The sequence below is a fragment of the Cnephaeus nilssonii genome (assembly GCF_951640355.1).
Source record: "Cnephaeus nilssonii genome assembly, chromosome: 4".
Lineage (NCBI taxonomy): Eukaryota > Metazoa > Chordata > Mammalia > Chiroptera > Vespertilionidae > Cnephaeus > Cnephaeus nilssonii.
Genome location: NC_137075.1, coordinates 103,826,422 through 103,851,405, shown reverse-complemented (window position 1 = coordinate 103,851,405; position 24,984 = coordinate 103,826,422). Strand labels below are relative to the sequence as shown.

General features: G+C 47.3%; 1 protein-coding gene across 2 annotated transcripts in view; it reads left to right on the top strand.

Moving 5' to 3' along the window:
• The window catches only part of EML1 (EMAP like 1), a 149,243-nt gene that overhangs the window by 91,052 nt on the left and 33,207 nt on the right, over nucleotides 1-24,984 (top strand). For both annotated transcript variants that reach the window (XM_079769026.1, XM_079769027.1), the window contains exons 3-4: nucleotides 5,839-5,974; nucleotides 16,863-16,997. In XM_079769026.1, the coding sequence (XP_079625152.1) occupies nucleotides 5,839-5,974; nucleotides 16,863-16,997 (271 nt within the window). The remainder of the gene's footprint in view (nucleotides 1-5,838; nucleotides 5,975-16,862; nucleotides 16,998-24,984) is intronic.

Genomic DNA, 24,984 nt, shown 5'->3' with positions numbered 1-24,984 from the left:
CCGGTTTAGGTAGGAATTCTTTAGTGATTTATAGAAAAGGCTTAGTAGGTATAGTCACATTTTCAGAGACTAAGGAAGATTGTTTTTAAACTTTGTTTTATGAAAATGTTCACATGTATATAAAAGTAGAAAGAAAAATACCTCTTATTTTTTAGTTGCTTCATTATATATCAACATGTAGTCAATTTTGTTTTATTTATTACTAGGGGCCCTGTGCATGAAATTCGTGCACAGGTAGGGTCCCTAGGCTTGGCCAGCAATCAGGGCCGATCTGTGGGGCCACTGGTGGGGTGATTGGGGGGCCCCCACTGGCACCCACCTTGGCTGGCCTGGGGCCTGCGGGCTAGGGGCAGCTCCTGTGTTGAGCATCTGCCCCCTGGTGGTCAATACGTGTCATAGTGACCAGTTGTTCCAACAGTCATTCCGCCGTTCAGTTGATTTGCATATTAGGCTTTTATTAAATAGGATTCCTCCCCCCCACCACCACCCCCATTCACTTCTCACCCCATTAGGACTATTTAAAGGCAAATCTGAGACATTACATTATTTTATCTGTAAATAAGTCACTATGTAGTTCTAAGATATAAGGATTCTCTTTTTAAAAATCCATAATACCATTATTACATTTTTAAAAGAACAATTAATATCAAGTCAGCATTCAGATTTTTCCCGATTAACTAATAAATGACTTCTTTATAGCAACCTTATCCTATATAATAAAGAGCTAATATGCCAATGGTCGTCACACCATAATGGCTCAGACACTCAACACTGGGGAGAGATGAATGGGGACCAGCCAGGCACAAATGAGCTCACGAGAGAGGAATGGGGACCAGCCAGGCTGCGGTCAGGGAGAGAGACAAGCCGCCCACCCCATGGTCCCAGGCACCAGTAGCTGCGCCTGTGCCTGCGGTCAGGGAGAGGGACAAGCCGCCCACCCTTGCAGTCCCGGGCACCTACAACTGTGGCTCGGGCGAAGCTGCCCGCCCATGGTCCCCTGCGGCTGAGGCCGGCCCGAGTGAAGCCGGTCCAGGTCCTGGGTGCCTGTGGCTGGCCAGAGGGAGGGAATCCTGGGTCCCAGGTGCAGGGCAAGGAAGGGGAGGTTAGGGGTGACCAGGCCAGTGGGGGAGCTGTTAGGGGCGATCAGGCAGGCAGGCAGAGGGGTTAGGGGCGATCAGGCAGGTGAGTGGTTAGGAGTCAGCAGTCCTGGATTGCAAGAGGCAGTCGGACATCCCCTGAGGGGTCCCGGATTGGAGAGGGTACAGGCCGGGTTGAGGGACACCCCTGCCCTCCCATGCATGAATTTTATGCACCGGGCCTCTAGTTGAAATATAATTCACATAACGTAAAATTCACCCTTTTAAAGTGTACAGTTCATTGGTTTTTAGTTTCACAAAGTTATATAGCCATCCTCACTATCTAATTGTAGAGCATTTTACCACCCAAAGAATACCCCACACCCATTAGCATTCATTCCCCCTTGCTCCCTCCCTCTACCCTCACTGCCAACCGTGAATTTACTGTCTACGTGGATTTCACTGTTCTGGACACTTCATCAACATGAGGCCTTTTACCACTGTCTTCTCTCACTCAGGGTTCATGCATGTCAAAGCATGCATCCGTATTTCATCCCTTTTTGTGTAATTTCCATTACATTGAATTTTCAGTGTTACAGGATTCTTGCACTACCAGCCCTATGCCTGAGAAGTCACATAAATAATCATGGTTCCATAGATAGCCTCAAGTATATTAAAACTTGAATCATCTGCATCTGGTAATTTCAAAATCTTTTCCAAATGATATAATAAGAGTTAGCATTTTAAATCTGCAGAGTTCTGGCACAGTAGGTAGGAGGTAACATATTTACACACTATTCCGTACCTTGCTCTTTTCACTGCCGTGCATAGAGGCCTCCTCTTTCCTTTTACACCATTGCACAGTACTCCACTGTGGGGATGAGCCATAGTTGATGCCAGTCCCTATTGGTGGTCCTTTGTTTTACAAATAATTTACAAATAATTGTACATATGGCATGTTGTATTATCCCAGTACATCTTTAGGGTGGATTCCTGGAAGTGGGGTTACTGGATCAAAGGTAGAAGCATCTGCAATTTCCCTGGGTATTGGTGACAGGAATCGTCCCCAGCACTTAATCAGTTATCTACTTTTTGTTGCAATTTAGCAAAACCAGGTAGCCTTCTCCAATTCCAAATATAGACATATTTTAAATTTTTTAAAAGATAATTGGGAATTCTAAGTCCGTACTGGTCAGATAGGCTAAAGTTAAACTAGATATCACATGTAATCACATACATAGTCGTGCTTTGCATAATTAAATTTATTTTTAGGCCTAGTGGGAAGTTTTATGTATTAAAAGTTGCACATTCAGTTGTTAATATCAATTCAAAGGGTTTCTTGATCTTAGATTATAACTTGACTAGAGGCCCAGTGTACGAAATTCGTGCACGGGGGCGGGGAGGGGGTGGTGTCCCTCAGCCCAGCCTGCACCCTCTCCAATCTGGGACCCCTCAAGGGATCTCCGACTGCTTGGATCGGGCCTAAATGGGCAGTCGGACATCCTTCTCACAATTCAGGACTGCTGGCTCCCAACTGCTCGCCTGCCTGCCTTCCTGATTGCCCCTAACCGCTTCTGCCTGCCATCCTGATCACCTCCTAACCACTCCGCTGCCAGCCTGATTGATGCCTAACTGCTCCCCTGCCAGCCTGTTTGCCCCCAATTTCCCTCCTCTGCTGGCCTGGTCACCCCTAACTGCCCTCCCCTGCAGGGTTGATCACCTCCAACTGCCCTCCCTTGCAGGCCTGGACCCTCTCAACTGCCCTACCCTGCTGGCCATCTTGTGGTGGCCATCTTGTGTCCACATGGGGGCAGGATCTTTGACCACATGGGGGCAGCCATATTGTGTGTTGGAGTGATGGTCAATTTGCATATTACTCTTTTATTAGATAGGATATCCATGTCATAATAGGCATTGGTAGATTTGACCAGCTATGCTCAAATTTCCATATTTGCATCAATGTAGTTTTGAAAATGTGTTCTCATGGACAGTGCTTTTTGAAGTCTGGTTCCTCCAATCTACCACTTCGAAAGATGAAAAGCATGTTCCCGTCAGGCCTGCTTGTGCATGTTTTAGACCTGACATTCGGAATACCTCAGAGCCAGAAATGGCCGTCCTCACCCCGGGGAGCCGGTGTGCAGGGATTTTACTCCAGGCAGAGTGCGGGGACCTTCTGCTGCATAGCCTGCCCAGCCATTGCTGGCCCCGGGTGCCACACCTGTGCCTGGGTCTCCAGCTCCCCGTTCTCCTCCCGTCCCCCTCCCCCCTGCGCCTGTCCACTTCCGCCTGGGACTCCTCTCCTTTCACTTCCTGTGGGTTGGCGAGTCAAAGAGAACCCACCAGAGTGTTGCTTTTCAGAGCCCGTTCTCACATGAGTTCGTATCCTAGATCTCAGAGCGGGAGGAGATGCCTTGGAGCACGTACAGACCAAAGCCTCTACTGGATGGATCAGGAAAATGGGCCGGGGGTCTTGCCTGCGGTCACACTGCCCGTGGGGGTGTGCTAGGCGCCTGGGCCCGAAGGGACAAAACGTGGGAGTGACTCAGAGGTGGCAACATCATACCTTTTCTTTGAAGCGGGGATTTTGTTACGGGAATTTAATGCAGCCTGGTCCACAAACACATGTTGACTACCTCCTGGGTGGGGGGGGTCTCACAGGTGCCACTGCCCGGAGCCTCCAGTCTAGATAGCCAGGCCAAGACACGGGGGGCATTTACCTCTTCTCCCCATTCAGCCGTTTCCTCAGTCACTTATGTGCACCAGTGTGGACTCAGGGCATTTATGTTAAACTTGGGGCTACCATCCAATGCAGCTTTATTTCGTTGCTCAAATTGTTCCAGCTTTGGCCGTCAGGAGCTTTCTGTTGGCTCCCGCCCCCCTTTGACTGTCTTTTGTAGAATGATATTAGAAACCAAGGTTTGGGCACTGGGTGTCCCTGCTTTCGGCTCTCAGCAGACAGAGCTGGGAAATCCATGTGTTGATACTAGCCTGTGAACACACACGTGTCTACGATTTTGTATCTGTAGCTCTATCCAGCTAGACGTGGCTTCATCCCACGTCTCCTCGTCTGCCCCATCACCACCTGTTCCTTCCAGCCTGCCCCCTGCTGGTCTTTACCACCCTTTACAGCGAGAAGCCTGCCTCCAACCATCCTCCATGCGTTTGCTCAGTTGTTCAATCCAGTGTTTATGTACAGTGGTTTCAGAGTTGTGCCCCCATGGGGAGCAACTTGACTAAGCAGAATCCAGGACTCCGTGCAGTTCCTTCTGTAATCTTACAACCTCCACTCACTTCCACAATCACTTGTCAGCACCTTTCCTCTCCACTCCCATCCCTGAGGCTGGAACATATCTTTGTAGTAAGTTAGATTCTTTTGTCCCAATCTGCATCCCATCCTGAGGTTCCCCCATCTCCTAATTGATTTTATTTGCATACATTCAAGTTCACTCCAGGTTTTGACAAACCCAAACCCATAGCGTCGCCTTTCACCACCACGGTAGTCTTCAGAATAGTTTGACCACCCTAGAAAGTCTCTGATGCTCTGCCTGGTCAACCCCTCCCCCCACCGCCACCACCGCTAAACTCTGGCAGCCTCCGAGCTGGTCTTTGTCCCCGTAGGTTTGCCTTTTATAGAATGTCATGTGAGGCTGCAGTCGTAGCCTTTCAGACTGGCTCCTTTCACTTAGCAACATAGAAATAGGGCTCATCCATGTTGTCCTGTGGATGGGTTCATTGCCCTTTTTGCCGAGTCATAGTCCATTGTATGGACATACCAGAGTTTGTTTATCCACTCACCAGTTGAAGGATATCTTGGTTGCTTCTGGTTGTTGACAGTTATGAGTAAAGCTGGTATCAATATTAAATGCAGGTTTATATAGACACAAGTTTTCCAATCATTGGGTAAATACCTCGTGTCACTCAAGGTATTGTATGGTAAAACCATATACAGCAGCTGCCAAACTGTCTTCCACGGTGACTGCACTTTTGCGTCCCACCAGCAAGGCGGGAGTTCCTGTGGCTCTGTGTCCTGACCAGCAGTTGGTGTTTTGTCTGTTTTTGGAGTTTAGCCATCCTAATAGGTGTATAGAGATATCTCATTATTGTTTTAATTTGCATTTCCCTACTGACAAAAGATGCTAAGCATCTTTTCATATGCTTATTTGCCATCTGTGCATCTTCTTTGGTGAGGGGTCTGTTCAGATCTTTTGCCTTTTTTTTTTTAATGGGCTGTTTGTTTGCTTACTGTTAAATTTTTAGAGGTTTGTGGTTTTTTTTAATATTCTGTGTACAAATCCTTTATCAGCTATGTGATTTGCAAATATTTTCTCCCAGGCTGTGACTTCTCTTTTTATCCTCTTCACAATGTCTTTCACAGAGGGAAAATTTTTATAATGTTAATGAAGTCCAGGCTACTAATTTTTTTTTAGTGAATTGCCCATTTGGTGTTGTATCTAAACAAACAAACAAAAAAGTCATCTCCAAACCCAGGTCACATCTCTCCCATGTTTTCATCTAGAAGTTGTATAGCTTTGCATTTTACCCTTAGCTCTGTGGTCCATTTTGAGTTCGTTTCTGGATAAGGTGTGAGGTTGGTGTCGAGGTGCTGTGTTCCAGCACCGCTGGTTAAAAATCCCCATTGAGTTGCCTGTGCACCTCGGTTCATTTTTGCTAGCATCGGTAAACATCGGTTCCTTTCTGCGTATCTTAAAGAGGTACCTTGACCCGGGGCACGATCTGATTTCCTTTTCTGCTTGTCTTACAGCAAGACCCCTGGTGCAGACCTTGCCTTTAAGAACCACCGTCAACAACGGCACCGTGTTACCAAAGAAACCTAGTGGCTCTCTGCCGTCCCCCTCCGGGACCAGGAAAGAAACTGCTATGCCGGCAATAACCAAAAGGTAGGCACAAAGTGACTGACAGGAAGTCTAAAAGCAGAGCCATCTCAGGTGTTTAAATATGTATTCCTGCCCTAGTTGTTTGGCTCAGTGGATAGAATGTGGGTCTGTGGACTGAAGGGTCCCAGGTTCTATTCCGGTCAAGGGCGGGCTCAATCTCCAGGAGGGGGCGTGCAAGAGGCAGCTAATCAGTGATTCTTTCTCATCATTGATGTTTCTATCTCTCTCCCTCTCCCTTCCTCTCTGAAATCTATTAAAAAAAATATTTTTTTTAAAAAGGCTATCTTTTAAATGTATTTCTGTTCTTATATGACACTTTACAATTACTCCTCTGATTAAAGCTTGTAAAAGTATAATATTTGGTGTGTTGCCATAACAGAAACCATATAGATTTATTATTCTGCTTTTTAAAATTTAATCACTTTTTTTGCTATTTATTTATTTTTTCAATTACAGTTGACATTCTGTATTATTTTATATTAGTTTCAGGTGTACAGCCTAGCAGTTAGGCCTTTATACAGTTTACGAAATGTTCCCCTGATAAGCCCAATACCCAGCTGGTTCCATACATAATATTACAATGTTATTGACTCTATTCCCTGTGCTATATTCCACATCCCTGTAAAATTTAATCATAGTACCTTTGAAAAACCCATTAGCTAAAACTACACTGTACCGTCTTGTATTTTTACTTACAATTCTCTTTTGGAAAAAAAAACAATGGGGGTATAACCCAGGTAAAAAAGAAAATGCTGTTCCCAGGTCTACACTTGGCACATGGCAAAATTCAGGTTACCACAACCTTAACGTTACAGTCCACCTTTATTCTTTTGCATGTAGATATCCAATTTTCCATGTACCATTTGTTCAAAAGAATGTCCTTTCCCTGTTGTATAGTCCTGCCATCTTTGCCAAAAGTCATTTGGCCGTATGCACAATGGTTCATTTCTGAGCTCTCTGTTCTATTCCATTGGTCTGTATTATCTGTCTTTATGCCCATAAAGATACCACAGCAATTTGATTACTGTTATTTTGTAGTATATTTTGAAGTCAGGAAGTGTGAGGCCTCTAACTTTGTTCCTTTTCAAGTTTATTTTGGCTGTTTGGAGTCCCCTGAGATTTCTTATGAATTTTACAATTTTTTTTCTGTTTTTACCAAAAAAATGCCATTGAGATTTTGGTAGGGATTATACTGACTCTATAGATTACTTTGGGTAGGATAGACATCTTAACAGTAGTAAGAGTTCCAATCCATGAATATAGGATGTGCTTCCATTTATCATCTTTCAATTTTTTTAGCAATATTTTGTCGTTTATTTTTAATTGAATTTATTAGGGTGACATTGGTTAATAAAATTATATAGGTTTAAGGTATACAATGCTATAATACATCATCTGTATATTGAGTTGTGTGTTCACCACTCCTAGTCTCTTTCCATCACCATTTAACCCCCCTTTACCCTCTTCTATCTCCTCCCATGTAGTTTTTTTGTACAAGTCTTTCGCCTCCTTGGTTAAATTTTTCGTAAGTATTTTATTCTTTTTGATGCTATAACAAATATTGTTTTCTTAATTTCCTTTTTTTGGATTAGCTGTTGTTAGTGTATAGACATGCAACTGATTTTTGTGTGTCAATTTTTCTATCTGTAACTTTGCTGAAATTGTTTATTAGTTTTAAATTTTTGTGTGTGGAATCTTTAGTGTTTTTCACATGTAAGATTATGTTCTCTGCAAACAGGTAATTTTATGTCTTCCTTTCTAATTTAGATCTCTTTTATTTATTTTTCTTGTCTAATTGCACTGGTAGGACCTCCAGGACTGTGTTGAGTAGTAGTGGGGACAGCGGGTATCCTTGCTTTGTTCCTGTCCTCAGAAGAAAAGCTTTTAGTCTTTCAATACTGAATATGATGTGAGCTGTGGGCTTCTCACAGATTGCTTTTACTATGTTATGGTATTTTCCTTCTATTCTAGCTTGTCGAGTATTTTTAATATGAAAGGATGTTGAATTTTGTCAAGTACTTTTTCTGCATCAATCAAGACAAACATTTGTTATTTGTCCTTCATTCTGTTAATGCTGTGTATTACATTGATTGCTTTTCATATGCCAATCCTTGCTTTCCAAATGTGAGTCCCACTTGGTCATGGTATATATAATTATTTTAATGTACTATTCAATTCAGTTTGGTCTCATTTTGTTGAGGATTTTTGCATCAATGTTCATCAGGAATATCAATCGGTGTAGTATTTCTTGTTGTGTCTTTGTCAGGTTTTGGTATCAGAATAATGCTGCCCTCATAGAATGAAATTGGAAGTGTTCCCCCTCCTCCTCTTCCCCCCTCACCCCCCCCCCCCCCCCGCCCTTCAATTCTTTGGAAGAGTTTGGAGAGGATTGGTATTAATTCCTCTTTAAATATTTGGTAGAATTCTCTAGTGAGGCCATCTGGCCCTGGGCTTTACTTTGTTGGGAGAGTTTTGATTACTGCTTCAATGTCCGTCCAATCATAGATGTGTTCAGAATTTTTATTTGTTTATGATTCAGCCTCAGTAGGTTGCATGTATTGAAGAATTTATCCATTTCCTCTAGGTTATCAGTTTGTTGGCATATATTTGTTCACAGTGGTCTCTTATAGTCCTTCTTTCTGTGATAACTTTTACTTCTAATTTTAGTTGTGTCTTCTCTCTTTTTCTTAGTCAAGCTGAGGATTTGTCAAGTTTGTTGAACTTTTTAAAAAAAATTCTTAATTTCACTGATTTTTTTTGTTTTTGTTTTTCTATTCTCTATTTTATTTATCTCTGCTGTACTCCTTATTAGCTCCTTACTTTTGCTAACTTTTGTGTTTTTCTATTCCTAATCGCTTGTAGCTTAAAATTAGGTTGTTGATTTGAGATCCTTTTTCTTTTTAATGTAAGTGTTTATGGCTATAAATTTCCCTCTTAATACTGCTTTTTCGCATCCCATAAGTTTTAGTATGTTTTGTTTTTTATTTCTATTTGTCTGCAGATATTTCCTAAATTCTATACTAATGTCTTCTTTGACCCATTGGTTGTTTAAAAGTGAGTTGTTTAATCTTTAGGTTGACTTTTTTAAGGAGCACATAGTTAATGGGGGGAAATGAGATTCCCTTTTTTCTTGAAGAAAATATAATTTTATAATTTATGCCTCTTTTATATACTTGGAACTTAAAATAAATTATTTTCAGAGCTTAAAAATAAAAGTATAAGTTATTATCTAGCTGCCAATTAGAAATGCATAGTTTTCTAAGATTGAGTGTCCAAGACGCTTGGTTTCTGTGTAGAGTGTAGGGATTCACTTACGTTTTTTCTCTGGCTTTTACTGGCTTCTGTGGATGTGCGTTCCCATAGTTGGGAAGTTGGAAACCCAAACAGTAGCGTCTGATGGTTACTCCATGTTTGTAAAGTTCTTACAGTCTCTCATGAGGAGAGAATTTTGGAAACAAAGGGGGGAAAAAAAAAAAAAGACGGGCATTATAAATATTAGGATTTAAAACAACTTCCAAGCACTTCAAATATGTTTACAACCATGTAGAAATTTTCCTGTCATCAGAGTTCCAAATTAACCGGGTTGGAGCATCTGTGGTGTGCGGATGGGTCTGTTTATTTTCTTTCCTCGGGGCTCAGCCTAGCGCTAAAGAACAAAATCCCCTGGAAATTGTCCAGGACCCAGTGGTTGTGCTTTGTGTTGTCAATTAAGACTTGGACGGGGGGGCTGGATTTGGCCTCCTTGGGAAAAGCTTTGTTTCCATCAGTCAAAGGAAAAAAGGCGGAGAATCCGGGAAGATGGTGTAGGTCATACCTTGCTCAGTGGGAGTGCTGGAGCTGACAATGGAGGAACACTTCCACGGGTTCAGCGCAGACCATCACTCGTTCTTCCCACTCCTAAGCGGGGTTTTACAATGGGGCGGCGCGGTGAGAGGAGAGATGGAGAGAACAAAGCTGGTGCAGACAGAGAGCATTCTTTTAAAACCACTCTGCTCGGGGCGGAAGGCAGGACGGTCAAGGGCTTGCTTCCAGACAGGCAGCTGACGGCCCTGAGGAGAGGTGGTCGCACTTGTTAGAGATGCATCGTTTATAGATGCACCAAAGCCAGACACGGGCCGTGCACGACTTGAAGAACAGAGAAACAAAATCTGCTTTTAGTTTGTTTTTAAATGTTCACTTCTAATGTTACTTTTATCATTGAGGTGCATTGAAATGTAGGCGTTAAATTCGTGCTCTGAGTCTGTTCTCGGCAGCAGAATAGAGATGGAGATATTCTCCTGTCAGCAGAGGAAGGCCACTCGGCTCCTGCCCTTTATCAGGCGTGAGCCCGTCTCCTCTCTGGGCTCAGGTAGTTGGCTACCGTTGGCAGAAAAACCCCCACACACTTCCTTTCATCTGTGGATTCTCCAAGAACACCAGCCTTCTCTTTGTTGTAGTTGTCGTTGTTAATCCTCACCAGAGGATATTTTTGCATTGATTTTTTTAGAGAGAGTGGAAGGGAGAGGGAGAGACAGAGAGAGAAACATCGATGTGAGACATCATCGATTGGTTGCCTCCCGCATGCAACCCAACCAGTGTCAGGGATTGAGCCTGCAACCGAGGCACGTGCCCTTGACCGGAATCAAACCCAGGATCTACCAATCCACAGACCGATCGATGTTCTATCCACAGAGCCAAACCGGCTAGGGCAAGACCACCAGCCTTCTTAGGAAATCACTTGATTTTTGCCACAAAGTTATGTCTTTAGACAGTGAGAGATAGAGCTGTTCTCAGTCATTGGAGGAGTGACCTCAGGCTGTCAGATTTAGCTCAGGCTTTTTTTTTCTTTTTGTTGGGCTTTTTTTTTTTTTTAAATATGTTTTTTATTGATTCGAGCCCACAACCCAAGCATGTTGTCTTGTCCGGAATTGAACCCAGGACCCTTCTGTCTGCACGCCGACACTCTGTCCACTGAGCCAAACTGGCTAGGGCCGTGGTTGGCAAACTGCGGCTCGCGAGCCACATGCGGCTCTTTGGCCCCTTGAGTGTGGCTCTTCCACAAAACACCACGGCCTGGGCGAGTCTATTTTGAAGAAGTGGCGTTAGAAGAAGTTTAAGTTTAAAAATTTTGGCTCTCAAAAGAAATTTCAATAGTTGTACGTTGATATTTGGCTCTGTTGACTAATGAGTTTGCCGACCACTGGGCTAGGGCATTGCTCAGACTTTATAGGACAAAAGTCATGTTGTGGCCCCACGTGGACTCCCCAGTGCTCAGCACGGCGCCCAGGATAAGGCGGATGCCTAGTAAAGGTTTGCTGAGTGGATGATCCTTTCAATCCAGGGTTAGTGTCGCGGCTGCCATGACACCGTCAGAGAACCTCTGGTCTTGCATAATAGCTACCTGTCAGGTTTCTGGCTTTTCTACTATGAAAAATGTGGGTCATTTTGCAAAAGTTTGTAAAACCAGTTCCCAGTTCTGAGTCACACACGCACACAAAAAGACATCATGATAGCTTATTATGTTTAGAGTTATCTGATCATAAGAAAGAAGATTGCCACTTGTTTCTGGTCACCAACTTCCCTGGCGGAAATTTCATTAGGTTGGCAAAAACCACTGAAGGCATCTAGAAGTGTGAAGTCTGGAGAGCTGTTATCTTTTCAGAACTTCGGTGTTTATATTGGAAAAAGAAGAAAGGATGGCATCTGCGTATCTCGGCACCAGAAAGCCTTTACGTGCCGTAGGCACTAAAAAGACGCCTGTGTCTCAAGCCAGCACTCCTGCGACTCGGAATAAAGGGCATTCTTCCCGCTTGCTGTCCAGAGGGAACACAGCCTCTTTGATGGTCCCGCCGGCTACTTACAGAGGCGCCTCCTAGTGAGGAGACAGGATTACTCCCTCTGGCCGCCCTGGTTCCTGCAAATGTCTTGTCTTCCAGCTTTATTTTCTGTCCTTCACTCTGGGTCCGAGTAAATCCTTGCATTCATAAGAGCTCTTGGCTCTCACAAGAAAATGTCTTGTTTCTTCCATGCATACAACAGTGGTAGGCTAAAAAAATAAAAGCTTTGCATTTTAATGCAAATGTGTGAAGGACAAGTATGCAGAAAGAGTCGTGATGGATTATATCCACATCTATATATGCAAACCGCGTGTTTTTCCATTCCAGCGTGTGGTGTGAGTTCTGTAATTTATGGAAGCTCACCGAGCTATTTCTCCAGCCCTGATGATGGCACTCACGTTTATTCCGCTTTGTTTCTGCGCCCTTATGCGTAGGTTGAACGGGTCTGTGAGTCTCCTCGGTGCAGGCAACTGAGAAGGTACCACCCAGGTGAGGGCCACTCAGCTGTACTTGGTAACCCTGGCTGCCTCTCCAGTAACCTCAGCTCCCTTTTTAAAATGGAGATGGATGGATGGATAGATAGATGATAGCTAGATTTCAGAGAGCAATAGAAACATCGATGATGAGAGAGAATCATTGATTGGCTGCCTCCTTCACGCCCCCTACTGGGGACCGAGCCCATAACCCAGCATGTGCCCTGACTGGGAGTTGAACCTTGACCTCCTGGTTCATAGGCCAAGACTCAACCACTGAGGCACACCGTCCGGGCTCAGCTCCCTGTTAGACGGTAGCTGAGAGATCTTCGCCAGTGCCTCCTGTTCATCTGGTCTCAGATGATGTAACTCAGCAGGTCCTCAGCCCCTGTGCTAGGCTCTCATGGACCGCAGGGCGTCACGAGGGGGGCTCGGGGGAGAGAGCAGGGGGTGAAGGACCTGCAGCGGGTGGCTCTGTGCCCGAATCTGTCCCCTCACCTGTGAAATGGGGTAGTGATGATTCTGCAGGGGCTTTGTGAGGTTTAATTAGGTGACAGGTAAAAGGCAGGGTCCTTAATGCACACAGATTATGATCTCTGAATGTGTAATAATCTGGCCACTCAGTGTACTTCTTTCTCTTGAGTACCTCATTTATTTGATATCAAAGATACTATAAATCGTGCACCTGATCAGTTTTCCCCTTTGCACTGGCTGATAGAAAGCTCAGGGCAAATAGGTGGTTGATCTCCAGCAAAAGTCTAGAATACTTTTGGTACCTATTTGAGATACAAATATACTGAGTGGTCGGATTATTACGCGTTCAGAGATCACAATAATCTGGCCACACAGTGTACATCACTTGTTGCTGCCGCTCTGGTTTCCATCATTAATATTCCTGTTAATGCCTCCAGCCACCAGGTTGAGTGTTAATTACCAGAAAATTGGGGTTTCCGCTCTTTAAGGGTGTTTTTTATACAGGCCTTTATTTACTTATTTTCCCCCAGCATCTTCTTTGTTCAAAGGCTCCTCACAGACCATTTGAGCTGGGAGGGACCTGAGGAGCCGTCAGCACTTTCTCCTCTTTGCAAATCGAGAGACAGCCCATCTGTGACAGGGCCAGGGGCAGGGATGGGAGGCGCAGATTTGCCCAACGAGCATCTGTTCTCCAGGCATTTTTCAGGGCATTTCATCCCATTGAGAGGTTGAATTTTTTATTTTACTCTTTTGGGTGAGGAAGCTGAGACTAGAGTTTCAGGAACCTGTCCAAGGTCAAGGTCCCCCCACTCATCGGTACTGCCACCAGGGCTTGCAGGGAGCCAGCCTGTTCCCACGCCCCTGAGAGGCGCGGTCCGCACAGCAGCGACAGCCAGCGAGCAGGGGACTCTGCCGCCAACCTGACCGACGGCCCACGGTGCTGTCGGTCTCTTCCTTTGTTTTTATCGAATTTATTGAGGTGACTTTAGTTAATACAGCTCTATAGGTGTCAGGTGTACGATTCTATAATCCATCGTCTGTATATTATACTGTGTGCTCACCACCCCAAGTCAAGTCTCCTTCCATCACCATTTCTCCCCCCGCCTCCCTTTAAATTGCTGTGAACTTGCCGTGAACTCCCACAGGGACCCCGCGGAGGCTGCCTCCCTGCCTCCCTGCCTCCCGGGGCCTAAGAGCCTCCTACGGGATGATGGGCACGGAATGACCCCTGACGTCACGTCAGCTTGTGCTTTTCCTCATTGAAAGATCTTGAACTTGAAGCACAAAGGTTTCTATAATTTTAAGATGTCAGTCCCCACATTTCAGAAATGTCATGCTCTCCCTAAGATCTGTAATTTCCCTGTCCCCAAATTGCGCGTTCTAAAAATTCCCGTGGGCCTGAGGCCCGCCCACCCCTCTGCTCGGCGGGGAGGTGCTGGCTGCGCCTTCAGAGCTTCCTCCGCCCGCGGCGGGCGGTGCAGGGCACTCAGACCGCGCTGGGCTCCTTTCAGTTCTGTTGGCTCACGCAGAGAGGGGAGGGTTCTCAAACGCCGGTACACGGCGCGGTTTTTAAAAACATGCTGAGGCTCCTCTCGGAGGGATGGAAGTCACGAAGGGAGGCGGGCTGCACGGTGCCCGCAGGGAGGATGGACAGAGCGGAGCCGAGGAGGGGCCGCCGGAGGAGCGAGGACAGCGCAGCTCAGCCCAGCGGACGGTCTGGCGGTCGCCCACCCTCCCCTGGAGCTGTGCAGCCTGAGCCACGCAGACTTCTGGGTCCTCTCTCCTCCCTCCCGCAGCGCCCAGTCCCTCACCGGTCCTGCCGCATTTTCTGGCTGGCCTCACTCTCCTTGCTCCCGCCTTCCCTGCCCCTGGGTGTCTCTGCGCCTCGGGCTCCTGGGCAGTTGCTCAGCCCACAGCTGAAACGTGACTCTGACCTGGATTCTCCTCAGCGCCTTGGGTGGTTTCCCCCAGGGCTGGGGTTCAGTGCCCACCCTGGGCACCGCGTGGTCACAGGCTGGCATCATGACGCCCTCCCGCCCCCACATGCACCTCCACATGTGCCAGACCTGACTCCCCCCAAGTCCACTTCTTCCCGCAGCCCCAGTCCTGGGCCTGCCCCGCCAGCCTCCCCTCTCCGCCCTCGTTCTTCTAGAGCAGGTGCTCGTGTCTCTTCCTGTGACAGGGTCAAAGCATGGGGCTCCCAGGTACTAGTCACTATTTCACCCTTTCCTGTAATAAATATTTCAAGCTTCAGTGCCAAAAAGTATACAAGAGTGATAAATGAGATAAGACCTCAAGAAATGTATGGCCGGTGGTGGTGATTTTAAAACTCCACAGGGTCACAGTCACATGACCCAAGAACAGAGCCGTCAGCGCGCGCCCCTGCCTGGCCCTGGGTACCCCCGCCTGTGCGTTCCTGAGTCTGGGACGTGCCTGTGGGTTACCTGTGTGCAGGCTCTTCCCCACTGTGTCATTTCAGCTCGTTAAAGCCCCTTATCTCCCAGGAATTCAGTCTTCAGGCGTCTTCCCCACACATTCCCCCCGTTTCCAACCACTCCGTCACCAGAAAGGGACCCGGCCCCACGTGGGCTGCCCTGGCCGGCAGCATGTGGCTTCTTGACTTCGTACAGGAAAGATTTCACACGAGCCCGGGTGGTTTTGAGAGGACGTTTATTAAATCTGGGAACAACCGTGGAACAGGAGGGCCTAGGAGAGAAGGGCGACAGGACAGAGACGCGGCGGCTGCTCTGGCTCTGGGAACGCCGTGGGCGAGAAGGGAGCCTCACGGGCTGCCGCCAGCTCACGGGAGAGGCAGAGAAAGGGGCCGGGGCCAGGTTCAGGGCGTTAGCGGGGGACGAGCCGCCGCTGCCCGCTGCTCCCCTGGCTGCAAACCTTGTGGGACCCTTGGAGTTTAGGAGAGAAAGGGGGGGGGGCGTGGGCACGCTCCAGAGAGCCTGCCTGGAGTCCTTTAGTTGGAGGGTTCTTACTACTTTCCGAAGGTGGGGATCCAGGGGAGGTCCCTGGGAGGGTCTCGGCAGAATGTCCCTCAGCTTCCCAGGTGTGCTCCTTACTGTGCGGATGTGCCCAAGTGAACGGCGCAGAGGGACCGGGCCGCATTCTGGTCCGCTTTCCCTGTGTTCTGGATTTGCTTGGTACTAGTTGGGTTTGTTGTTATTTGTTCCCCTGACTTAATCCGTCCTTGGGTTTGGCTGGCACAGAGGGCACTAACTGGGTCTCTGGTATCTCCCTCCCTGACCACGTGACTTAAGCTCTTCACGTTCCGGTGAGAAAAGAGAGGCGGAGCCATTTGCCCCCGTGCCCTTGGCCGGGGAAGATAAGATCTGGCGGTTTACTAGCTGGCTGTAAACTGCTCCAGCTGTTTGGCCCATCTGTCTAACCATCCCCTAGTATGTCAGTTTCCCTTTTCTTACTTGTCAAAAAGTCTGCTCACACCTAACTACCCCGCCTCCACTCAGTCCTCGGTTTTCCAGAAGGAAGTTAGTGCTTCCGTGGGCACCACCTCTAAGCACCGGCGTTAGCACGGGGGGGGGGGGGGGGGGGGGGGCGTTCCCGTCACGGCCTGTGGCATCGGTTCGTGCTGGTCCCACGTGTGCCTTCCGACCAGACTCTTCAGTATCCGCACCATGGACGTTTGGGGCCGGCACAGCCTTTGTTGGGGGCTGTCCTGGACACGGTCCAGTGTTGCGCAGCGTCCCGGGCCCCCCCCCCTCCCCTGCGCTGACAACCAGAAACGTCTGGGACATGGCCCAGTGTCCCCGGGGCAGAGTCCGCGAGCTGAGCACCCGGGGCTAATCCGAAGCTGCTCCGGGACAGGTGGCCTCCCGTTATGCCCTGGGGTCCCCTCACCGGGTGCTGTGGGGTTCTTCCTTTCAGTTTCCTCTGAGCCTTTGAACGCCACTCATGGCCAAGGTTACAAAACAGTGAGCAGAGGCAGAGTCCAGGTCACGTTCAGAAAAGTGGGTTTTGATCTCTATAGCCGGGACGTGGGAAGCGATCTGTCCCTCACACATCCACGTGGGAATGGGTGTCCTGGGCGCGTACTTTCATACTCGGCCGCAGAGAAGGTCACCCGGTACGGCTCTCACTGTCCTCTGCACCTCCCCTCAGCACCATCAAGAGGACCAGCTCTTCGGAACGCGTGTCCCCCGGCGGCCGAAGGGAAAGCTACGGGGACTCCAAAGGCAACCGCAACCGCACGGGCTCCACCAGCAGCTCTTCGAGCGGCAAAAAGAACAGCGAAAGGTACGGGGGCCCCGAGTCCGCTGGGTCCCTGTCTCCCCCAGAGATGAGCAGAGACCCCGACCGCGCACCCGAGCCAGGGCCCTCGAGGGCGCCGAGGCCGCTCCCGAGGTCACGGTGGCGCCGCTCAGGCTGCGGCGGTTCCTGTCCGGGTGGAAGGAACCGGGGACTCCCCGCCGTTCCTGAGAAGCTGATACCACCAGCTCATGGAATTGGGGGGCTGGTCCGCTCTGTGCCCCTTAGCACACCCGGAGGGGGGGTGTGAGCGCACTGCGGAAGCAGTGTTTTCTCAGGCCGGGGCGGGGGGGGGGGGGTGTGAGGAGTTGTACTTTCATGACTTGTTAGGAACCGTCTGCAATACTGAGCGAAGGCCAGAGCAGTCTGATTTGTCTTGTTTACTGGTTTCAGGAAATGCGATTACTCCTCATTTCGAATTTTCCTTTGAGGTTAGTGTATAATGGATTAGGACAAATATCTATGAAACGAATGGAAACATTTTGTGAGTGAGAGCTCATTTTGGGCATGTTAATGGCTCTTCATGTTGAAGAATGTATCGTGTAGATGAGATCCCTTTCTCTGTGTATATCGACCTCATGTACTTTGCTCTGCCTTTTTAAACATGGTGCTTTATTTTTATTCTCTCTGTTGAGCAAGGTTTAGGGAGGAATTTCAGCTTCAGAGGCAAAAAAAACTCTTTTTGTTTTTGCGAGTGCTCATGTAAGGAAAAAGCTTAGTCATCAAGCCATCAGCTCCAACCCACAGTCTGTAAAAATTCCAAGTGTGTAGATCCGTCCCGATTCAGTCCTGTAAAGGCAGCTTCACCCGCTTCCCACTTCATCTCTGAGAGATACCTTCTGCAGCAGAGAAGCGAGCACTTCTCACATCCTCAGCAGGTCAAGTTCATGGCCGATTAACAGTCTCTGGAAACCACGGGCATGGGTTCTGTCTTCTAATGAAGACTATTAGTGCTTCTTATCAGAAGATTATGTTAATTGGGTGATAATACCCTGGAAATAAGGCCAAGTGGTTACAATGGCAACCGAGGGCGAGTCCGGCAGGCACACAGTGGCCTGTGGGCGCCTCTGAGTTCCGGGTGCGCTGCAAGTTGACCTGAGAGGTCCAGATTTGGCAGCTGTTGAAAACTTGGCCCCTACTCTGCACATCTGCATTTCATTAAGAATTTCCAAAAGGAATCTGCCTTGTGCAAACTCCAGATCAGTTTTATCTTTTAAATCCTATGGCTTTGGTGAATATGCTGGGTAAATATTTCCATAAAAGGTATTTTAAAAGGGATTTTTTTTTTCTTCAAAAAATAATAAATGCCACAGTAGGACATTTTGATTTGGAAATGAGGGTCTGAGTAAATTTACTAGTCATGTTCTCAAAATAATGTAAGCAACCGAATGTGTCCATTTAAAAACAATTCCCTGTCCCGGTAGAACCTCCGCTCCACATAGGTCTCACTGTAGCGGCTGCCAGGAGGACGCCATGCTCGGAGGGCCATGCCCCGGGCTGGGTGTTTTCCTGCTGTTTCTTATAAATTTGTAAGACTCAAGGGCATTAGATATAAAATACCTGCTTCGCAGAGGGAGGCGCCGAGGCCCGGAGACGGTCAGCGGCAGAGCCGATGTACAAACCCAGACCCCTCTTTCCCTCCAGCGCCCGTGCCCTCTCCAGTATGTCTTGCTGCCGGCAGTAACCAACAGGACATTCTTTTCAAAAGTGAGACCGCATCCCAGAACCACGGGCAAGTACTAGTGAGTGATGGGTAGGAGGCCACGAAATCTAAGTGGTTAGGTGGGAATCAAGTGTGGTAAATCCTCGCGGTTCCCACGGCCGTTAATGTCACGTTAGAATGAGCCGGTCTGAGTTCAGGGAACTATATCAGACCGAGAAAGACAACTACTGTATGATTTCACTTGTATTCAGCATCTAAAAAAAACACAACACACAAGAAAATGAATAAGCAAAACAAAACAGAAACAGACCCGTAGAGAGAACAAGCTGATGGTTGTCAGAGGGGGGAAGAGGGACATGGGTGAACTTTTTTAAAAAAAGAAACCAAGATACCTTGACATTGGGCTTAGGGTGCCAGTCCGTTAAGCCAGGCTTTGACAACAGAAAACGAAGCAAAAGAAAATAGGTCACATATAGTAAAAGCTCAAAACTCAGCTTTAGCCTGGTCCTCAGCACTAGGGCGGCTGGAAGACTGTATATCTTTTAAAAAAAAGCGGGGGTGGGAGGGGGGAGAGGGGGGAATGAGCTGGTCTGCAGGTCTGATGATCCAGGACCACTCATCAGAATGCAGGCGGGTGAGGTGATGCTCTCAGAAGGAGAATCTGGGTCTGCCCTGATCTGTAGGACAAACCAGTCATTCACGGGCGCTGCTTCAACTGGTGTCAGTCACTGGTCAGTTGCTGTAAAGCTCGCAGTCACCACACGCCATATGCAAGCTGTCATTAGCACATGTGACACTTTTGCGAAAATTAGAAAAAGGCTCCTCTTACTCAAGAAAAAGGAGGCTTTTTTGCACATTAAGCATAAATAGTTCTCAATAACAATGATTACAGCAAGTGAAAAGCCAGTCCATATCAATTGTGCAAATCTTACTGTTGAACCTAAAATAATAGTGTTCTTGAGATCTCAACATTCACATTTTCTAAGATGTAATTCATTTTAAAGTCGTTCCATTTTGCTCTCATAGCCACTCTATGGTTTATGATAGTGTCAGTCTTCTTGCTCCTGTTTCTCATTTTCTTTGGAAATGGGCACTGAATTTGACAGTGTTCCATGTGACATTGTAGACTTTTATCTTAGAACTAGAGGCCCGATGCACGAAATTCGTGCACTCGGGGAGAGGAGGGTACCTCAGCCCAGATTGCGAGAGGGCACAGGCCAAGGGACCCCACCAGTGCAGGATCGGGGCTAGGAAGGGACACGGGAGGGCTCCAGGGCGTGTCTGGCCCATCTTGCTCAGTACTGATGGGCCACAAGCTAACCTACAGGTTGGAGCGTCTGCCCCCTGGTGGTCAGTGCACGTCATAGCGAGTGGTTGAGAGGCCTTAGCATATCATTAGCATATTATGCTTTGATTGGATGAACGGACAACCGGACACTTAGCATATTAGGCTTTTATTATATAGGATGTTTAATGGTTTTTGGTGTGTTTTTTTAATATATTTTATTGATTTTTTACAGAGAGGAAGAGAGAGGGATAGAGAGTTAGAAACATCGGTGAGAGAGAAACATCGATCAGCCGCCTCCTGCACACTCCCCCATTGGGGATGTGCCCGCAACCAATGTACATGCCCTTGACCGGAATCGAACCTGGGACCCTTCAGTCTGCAGGCTGACACTCTATCCACTGAGCCAAACCATTTTCGGCATGTTTAACGTTTTTATAATACTTGGTAGTAACAAGCCACAAAAGTTTAACAGCACTTAATCTTTGCACTGACAAAACTTCCAGAAAAACAATAGCAATATATAGCAATGTAATATTTTCCTTATATATTATTGATGGCAATAAATACTAACAATTATATAGTGATTCATGTCACAGTGAAGTGCTTATTAAATTTAAATAGGGAATCGACAGTAACATCTTGATGAACAACCTGGACTATCTAATGTAGCCAGTATACTAATCCAATAGGATTTTTTTTTAAGTGTTTTATTTCAGACAGAAGAAGTTACTATTTAGAATGCACAATTTATGTTAGATGTTAGACTGATAAATTGTTTCAATTATAAAACTGGTTCCCCCTTTATAATTCTGCCGGGAATGAGACATAGCAACTTTAAAAAAAAATACTTTGTTTCCATCAAAAAGTTATTCTAATGGTTTGATTGTAAGAAATGTTTCAACCATCTGCTAGAAACCTTGTTGTCACAAACATATAAGCTGTCCTTCTTCGGAGTCAACATATATGGAAAAAACTTCAAAATAATGAACATGTTGCCCTGCCTGGTGTGGCTCAGATGGTTGGGTGTTGTCGCTACACGGAAAGGTTGCCATTCAATTCCCGGTCAAGGGCACATGCCCGGGGTTTCAGGCTCGATCCCCAGGAGGGGGCGTGTAGGAGGCAGCTGATCGATGTTTTTGCTCTCCCATAGATATTTCTCTCTTTCCCTTCCTCTCTCTCTAAAAATCAATAAAAATATTTAAATAATAACAAAGATAGCTACGTGTGTAAGTGGTCCCCTATATGCCCTTTGGCCTTGCACAACCTGTGCACCTGTACCGGCCGTGTTATCCAGACTGCAAGGTCCAGGCCACTAGGCTGGACACTCTGAGCTCCATCCTGAGCGACACATGGAGGCCCTGAGATTTGTGCTTTAGCGTCACTGGCGGTGCAGCCTCACTCCCAGTCCCCCACCAAGGCTTCCAGCCACCTGCTGACTCCTCGTCATCCCTGTGCCCTGGGAGCCACGCCTCTCAACGCCAGCTCTCACTTTTCCCCAGCAAGGCTTTTTGTTTGTTTGTTTGTTTGTTTTTCAATTATTTTGTTTTTGTTTTTTGGTGTGTGGTGTGTGTGTGTGTGTGGGGGTTTGTTTTGTTTGTTTGTTTTTGAGGAAACTTATTTATTTCATAAGTAACTTGTGTTTTAGGAAACCCAGATGTTTAAAAAAAAAAGAGGGAATGGAAATTACCTATAATCTCGCCCACTTAAGAGAACTCATAGCTTAACATTTTATTACATTTCCATCTGGTTTTGTTTCTGGGGTGTAGCATATAATTTTGACAAAAATTATACTCTTTAGCATATGTTTGAAGCCCTCTTTTTTATTTGCTCTCTGACTAGGTCTTTGTGTCAGTAAATATACTCTTCCACCGTTATTTTAGATGTGGGGCATCATTTTTCTAGGCAAATGCACTGTAGTTTCACGCTCAGTTGCCAACAAGGTTTTTCTAATCCAGTTTGACCAGCCCACCCTCCAGAACACTGCCTGGCACATAGTAGGGATTCAGTAAACATTTGTTGAGTGTATATTTTCACCCCAGTCAATAATAGAACAGGTTAAACGGACAGGCGATACAGCCGTAGCCGTGTCACTCCCAGCCCGGCACTTTCTGTGGGGCTGTGGACAGAATCCTCAGTCTCTGTGCTTTTTTCCTCGGCGCCAGCAACAACAGCACTGCTTGCCCTAACCGGTTTGGCTCAGTGGATAGAGCGTCGGCCTGCGGACTGAAGGGTCCCAGGTTCGATTCCGGTCAAGGGCATGTACCTTGGTTGCGGGCACATCCCCAATAGGGGGTGTGCAGGAGGCATCTGATCAATGATTCTCTCTCATTGATGTTTCTAACTCTCTATCCCTCTCCCTTCCTCTCTGTAAAAATCAATAAAATATATTTTTTTAAAAAAACAGCACTGCCTCCCGGGCCTGTCGTAAGGATTAACATGATCCTGGACGTGGAACCCTTAGCATGGAGCTTGCTACTGTTGGCCCTCGGTAAATGGTAGCTGCAGTTACTACTTTCCTCTCCCAAAGAGTGGGTGCTGCCGTGTGCACTAGCTCCACTCCCCAGTCTTGAGGCCCATCTCCTCGTTGGGACATTTGGAATCTTCCAACTCCTGTTTCAGCCCTCACCCCTCCACCCCCACGGGGGAAGGGAGGAATCAGAAGTTCTGGACATTTCTGTCACCTTCCTCACTCAGCTCCACAGCACTGCCTCACTTCCTGAGCACCTGCTCTGCGCAGAACACAGTGCAAAGCGTGGTGGTGAAGGAAAGGATCTGCACACAAAGATCCATTCTCTCAACAGACACTAGTGACACGTGCAACTGGAAAGGGCCAGTTTCCCTCATTTCCAAAGGACTCGGCACAAACCAGTGAGAAAAAGGATAACAGCTCAGCAGAAAAATGGGTAAAGGGTTTGGACGGTTCTCTCTGAGACATACAAATACCAACTAATGAAAAGATGGGCAAACTCAAGTCTTAATTGAAGAAATGCAAACCTAAGTAAGAAGATAGCATATTTAGAAAAATCTTTATTATAAAATACAGATACCAAAAAGAAAAAGAAAAAAACACAAACAAATGCATAGCTTAATGAATTAAACTTTCTAGCACTTTCTCCTGAGTGACATACATGTGCAGGGCGTCCCCCAAATATGTATACACAACTTTGAATAATTATAAGGCAGTGTTTATTAAACTACATTTCCTCTTCATTTAACAGACCAGCTGTTAAAGTGTGTGCATGCATTTTGGGGGACACCCTCTATGTGTGTCTGGGAATTTGTCGGGAGAGGGTGTCGGGGATGTGTGGAGGAGCTCCGGCTTGTCCTCCCGGTCCCGGCAGGGTGCCTCTTCCGCTGGGAAGCCGCCCTGGCCCTCGGGGCCGAGCCAGGGGCCGGTCAGGTGGCTTTGGAGCAGTCCATTCACTCTGTGCGGAACTGGAACCCCTTCCCCACTCCCCACACCCACACCCTCGCCCTCGCCCTCTGGGGCTCTGGGAGGCAGAAGCTGCATCACTTACCATTCTTGCATCTCTAGCACTTTGCACAGGGCCTGGCTCACAGTAGCTGCTCAATAAATATTCGCTGAATGAATGAAAGGATGTTATCTGTTTCATTTAAAACCATTTAAGAAGTGTGTAAACAGCGCCACCTATTGGCAGATGCTTTTAACAGTACATTTTAGATTCTGAAACATTTTGCACTGAAATTAAGTGATTAAAATTTGGCTTTTTTTTTTTTTTAACTGAAGAGATTGTTTCATTCTTCAGACCCCCGGGGTCATTTATCCTTTAATAAATGTTAAAATAGTAAATGCTAATATTCTTAATGTTGCTTTAGTTTTGAGGCTGGTAGGTGAAGAGCCCAGAAATGCAGATACTCGTGTCAGCGAAGTCCGGAGGAAGAGGGAAGTGATAGTAACCGGTCGCCATGCACTGGGCCCTTTGTCACACGACTTCGTTGATTCTGACAATGCCCCTCGGTGGTTTCATGCGCTTTGTAGACAAGGAAACGAAGGCCTGGAGGGAAGTGACTCGCCCGCTGGAGCACAGGTGTGCGGACTTCACCATCCACGCTCCGCCCACATGGCGCGCTGGGAGCAGTGGTGGGAAATGTCTACGAAGCAGCAGTTTTTGTCCCCAATAAGGTCTTCAGTGCCTTCTAAACCTTTTCAATAGATGGGTTCCTACGTGACCCTATTTCTAGCCGGTGGGGGCTGTTTCTGTAAAGGATCTTCGTTTGCATGGGATAGTATTTTGACTTCCAGCAGGGATTTTACGTCATCAGGTGCAGTCTTTGGAAAAGGACTCACGGAATGTGCGCTGCGGGCTGAGTGTTTCCAGGTGATAAGTCACAGGGAAGTAAGATGTTCGACTTTGCAGAGGTCTCCTCCTTGGTCCAGCCTTATCGGTCATTTTCAAAAGCCACTGTCTCTGCTCAAACAGCATTTGGCCCCGTCAGTGCTGGCCGCCCAGGGCTCCCGCTGCACAAGTCACCTGCGTGTTGACCTGCAGTGCAGCCCGAGCCCCTTTCAGGAACTTGGGGTGAATTAGGGAGCAGATACGAAAGTGCTGTGCGAACCCACTCGGAGGAGGAGGCAGTGAACACTTGGTGGATCGAGTCTGGACACGGTCCCCGCTGGTCTCTCTCCTTAGAAACACCCCGGCTGCAGGTGGCACGTGTGAGCTTTATCGGATGCAAAGGAAGCCGGCCACGCTTAGCCCCGCGCCCCGAGGCCGCAGAGCGTTTCCCGGGACTTGGTAATAACATGGCTTCGTTGTAGCTGCTCTGTGGGAGTGCAAACCTTGGCCCAGCTGCCTGGTTTTCAAATCAGCTGCCTCCAGACCCAGCCACGGGTCTGGTGAAGGCTCCAGGCTCCAGGCTCCCCGTACCTGCTGTGAGCCCCCAGGTCCTGCTTGTAAGAGGCCTGAACCGCCCCCCCCCCCCATCTCTAGGGAGTGTAAGCCAGGCTCATCCAGCCCACCTCCTTCCTGCCAGAACACGGCAGTAAAACCACCCGGATTGCA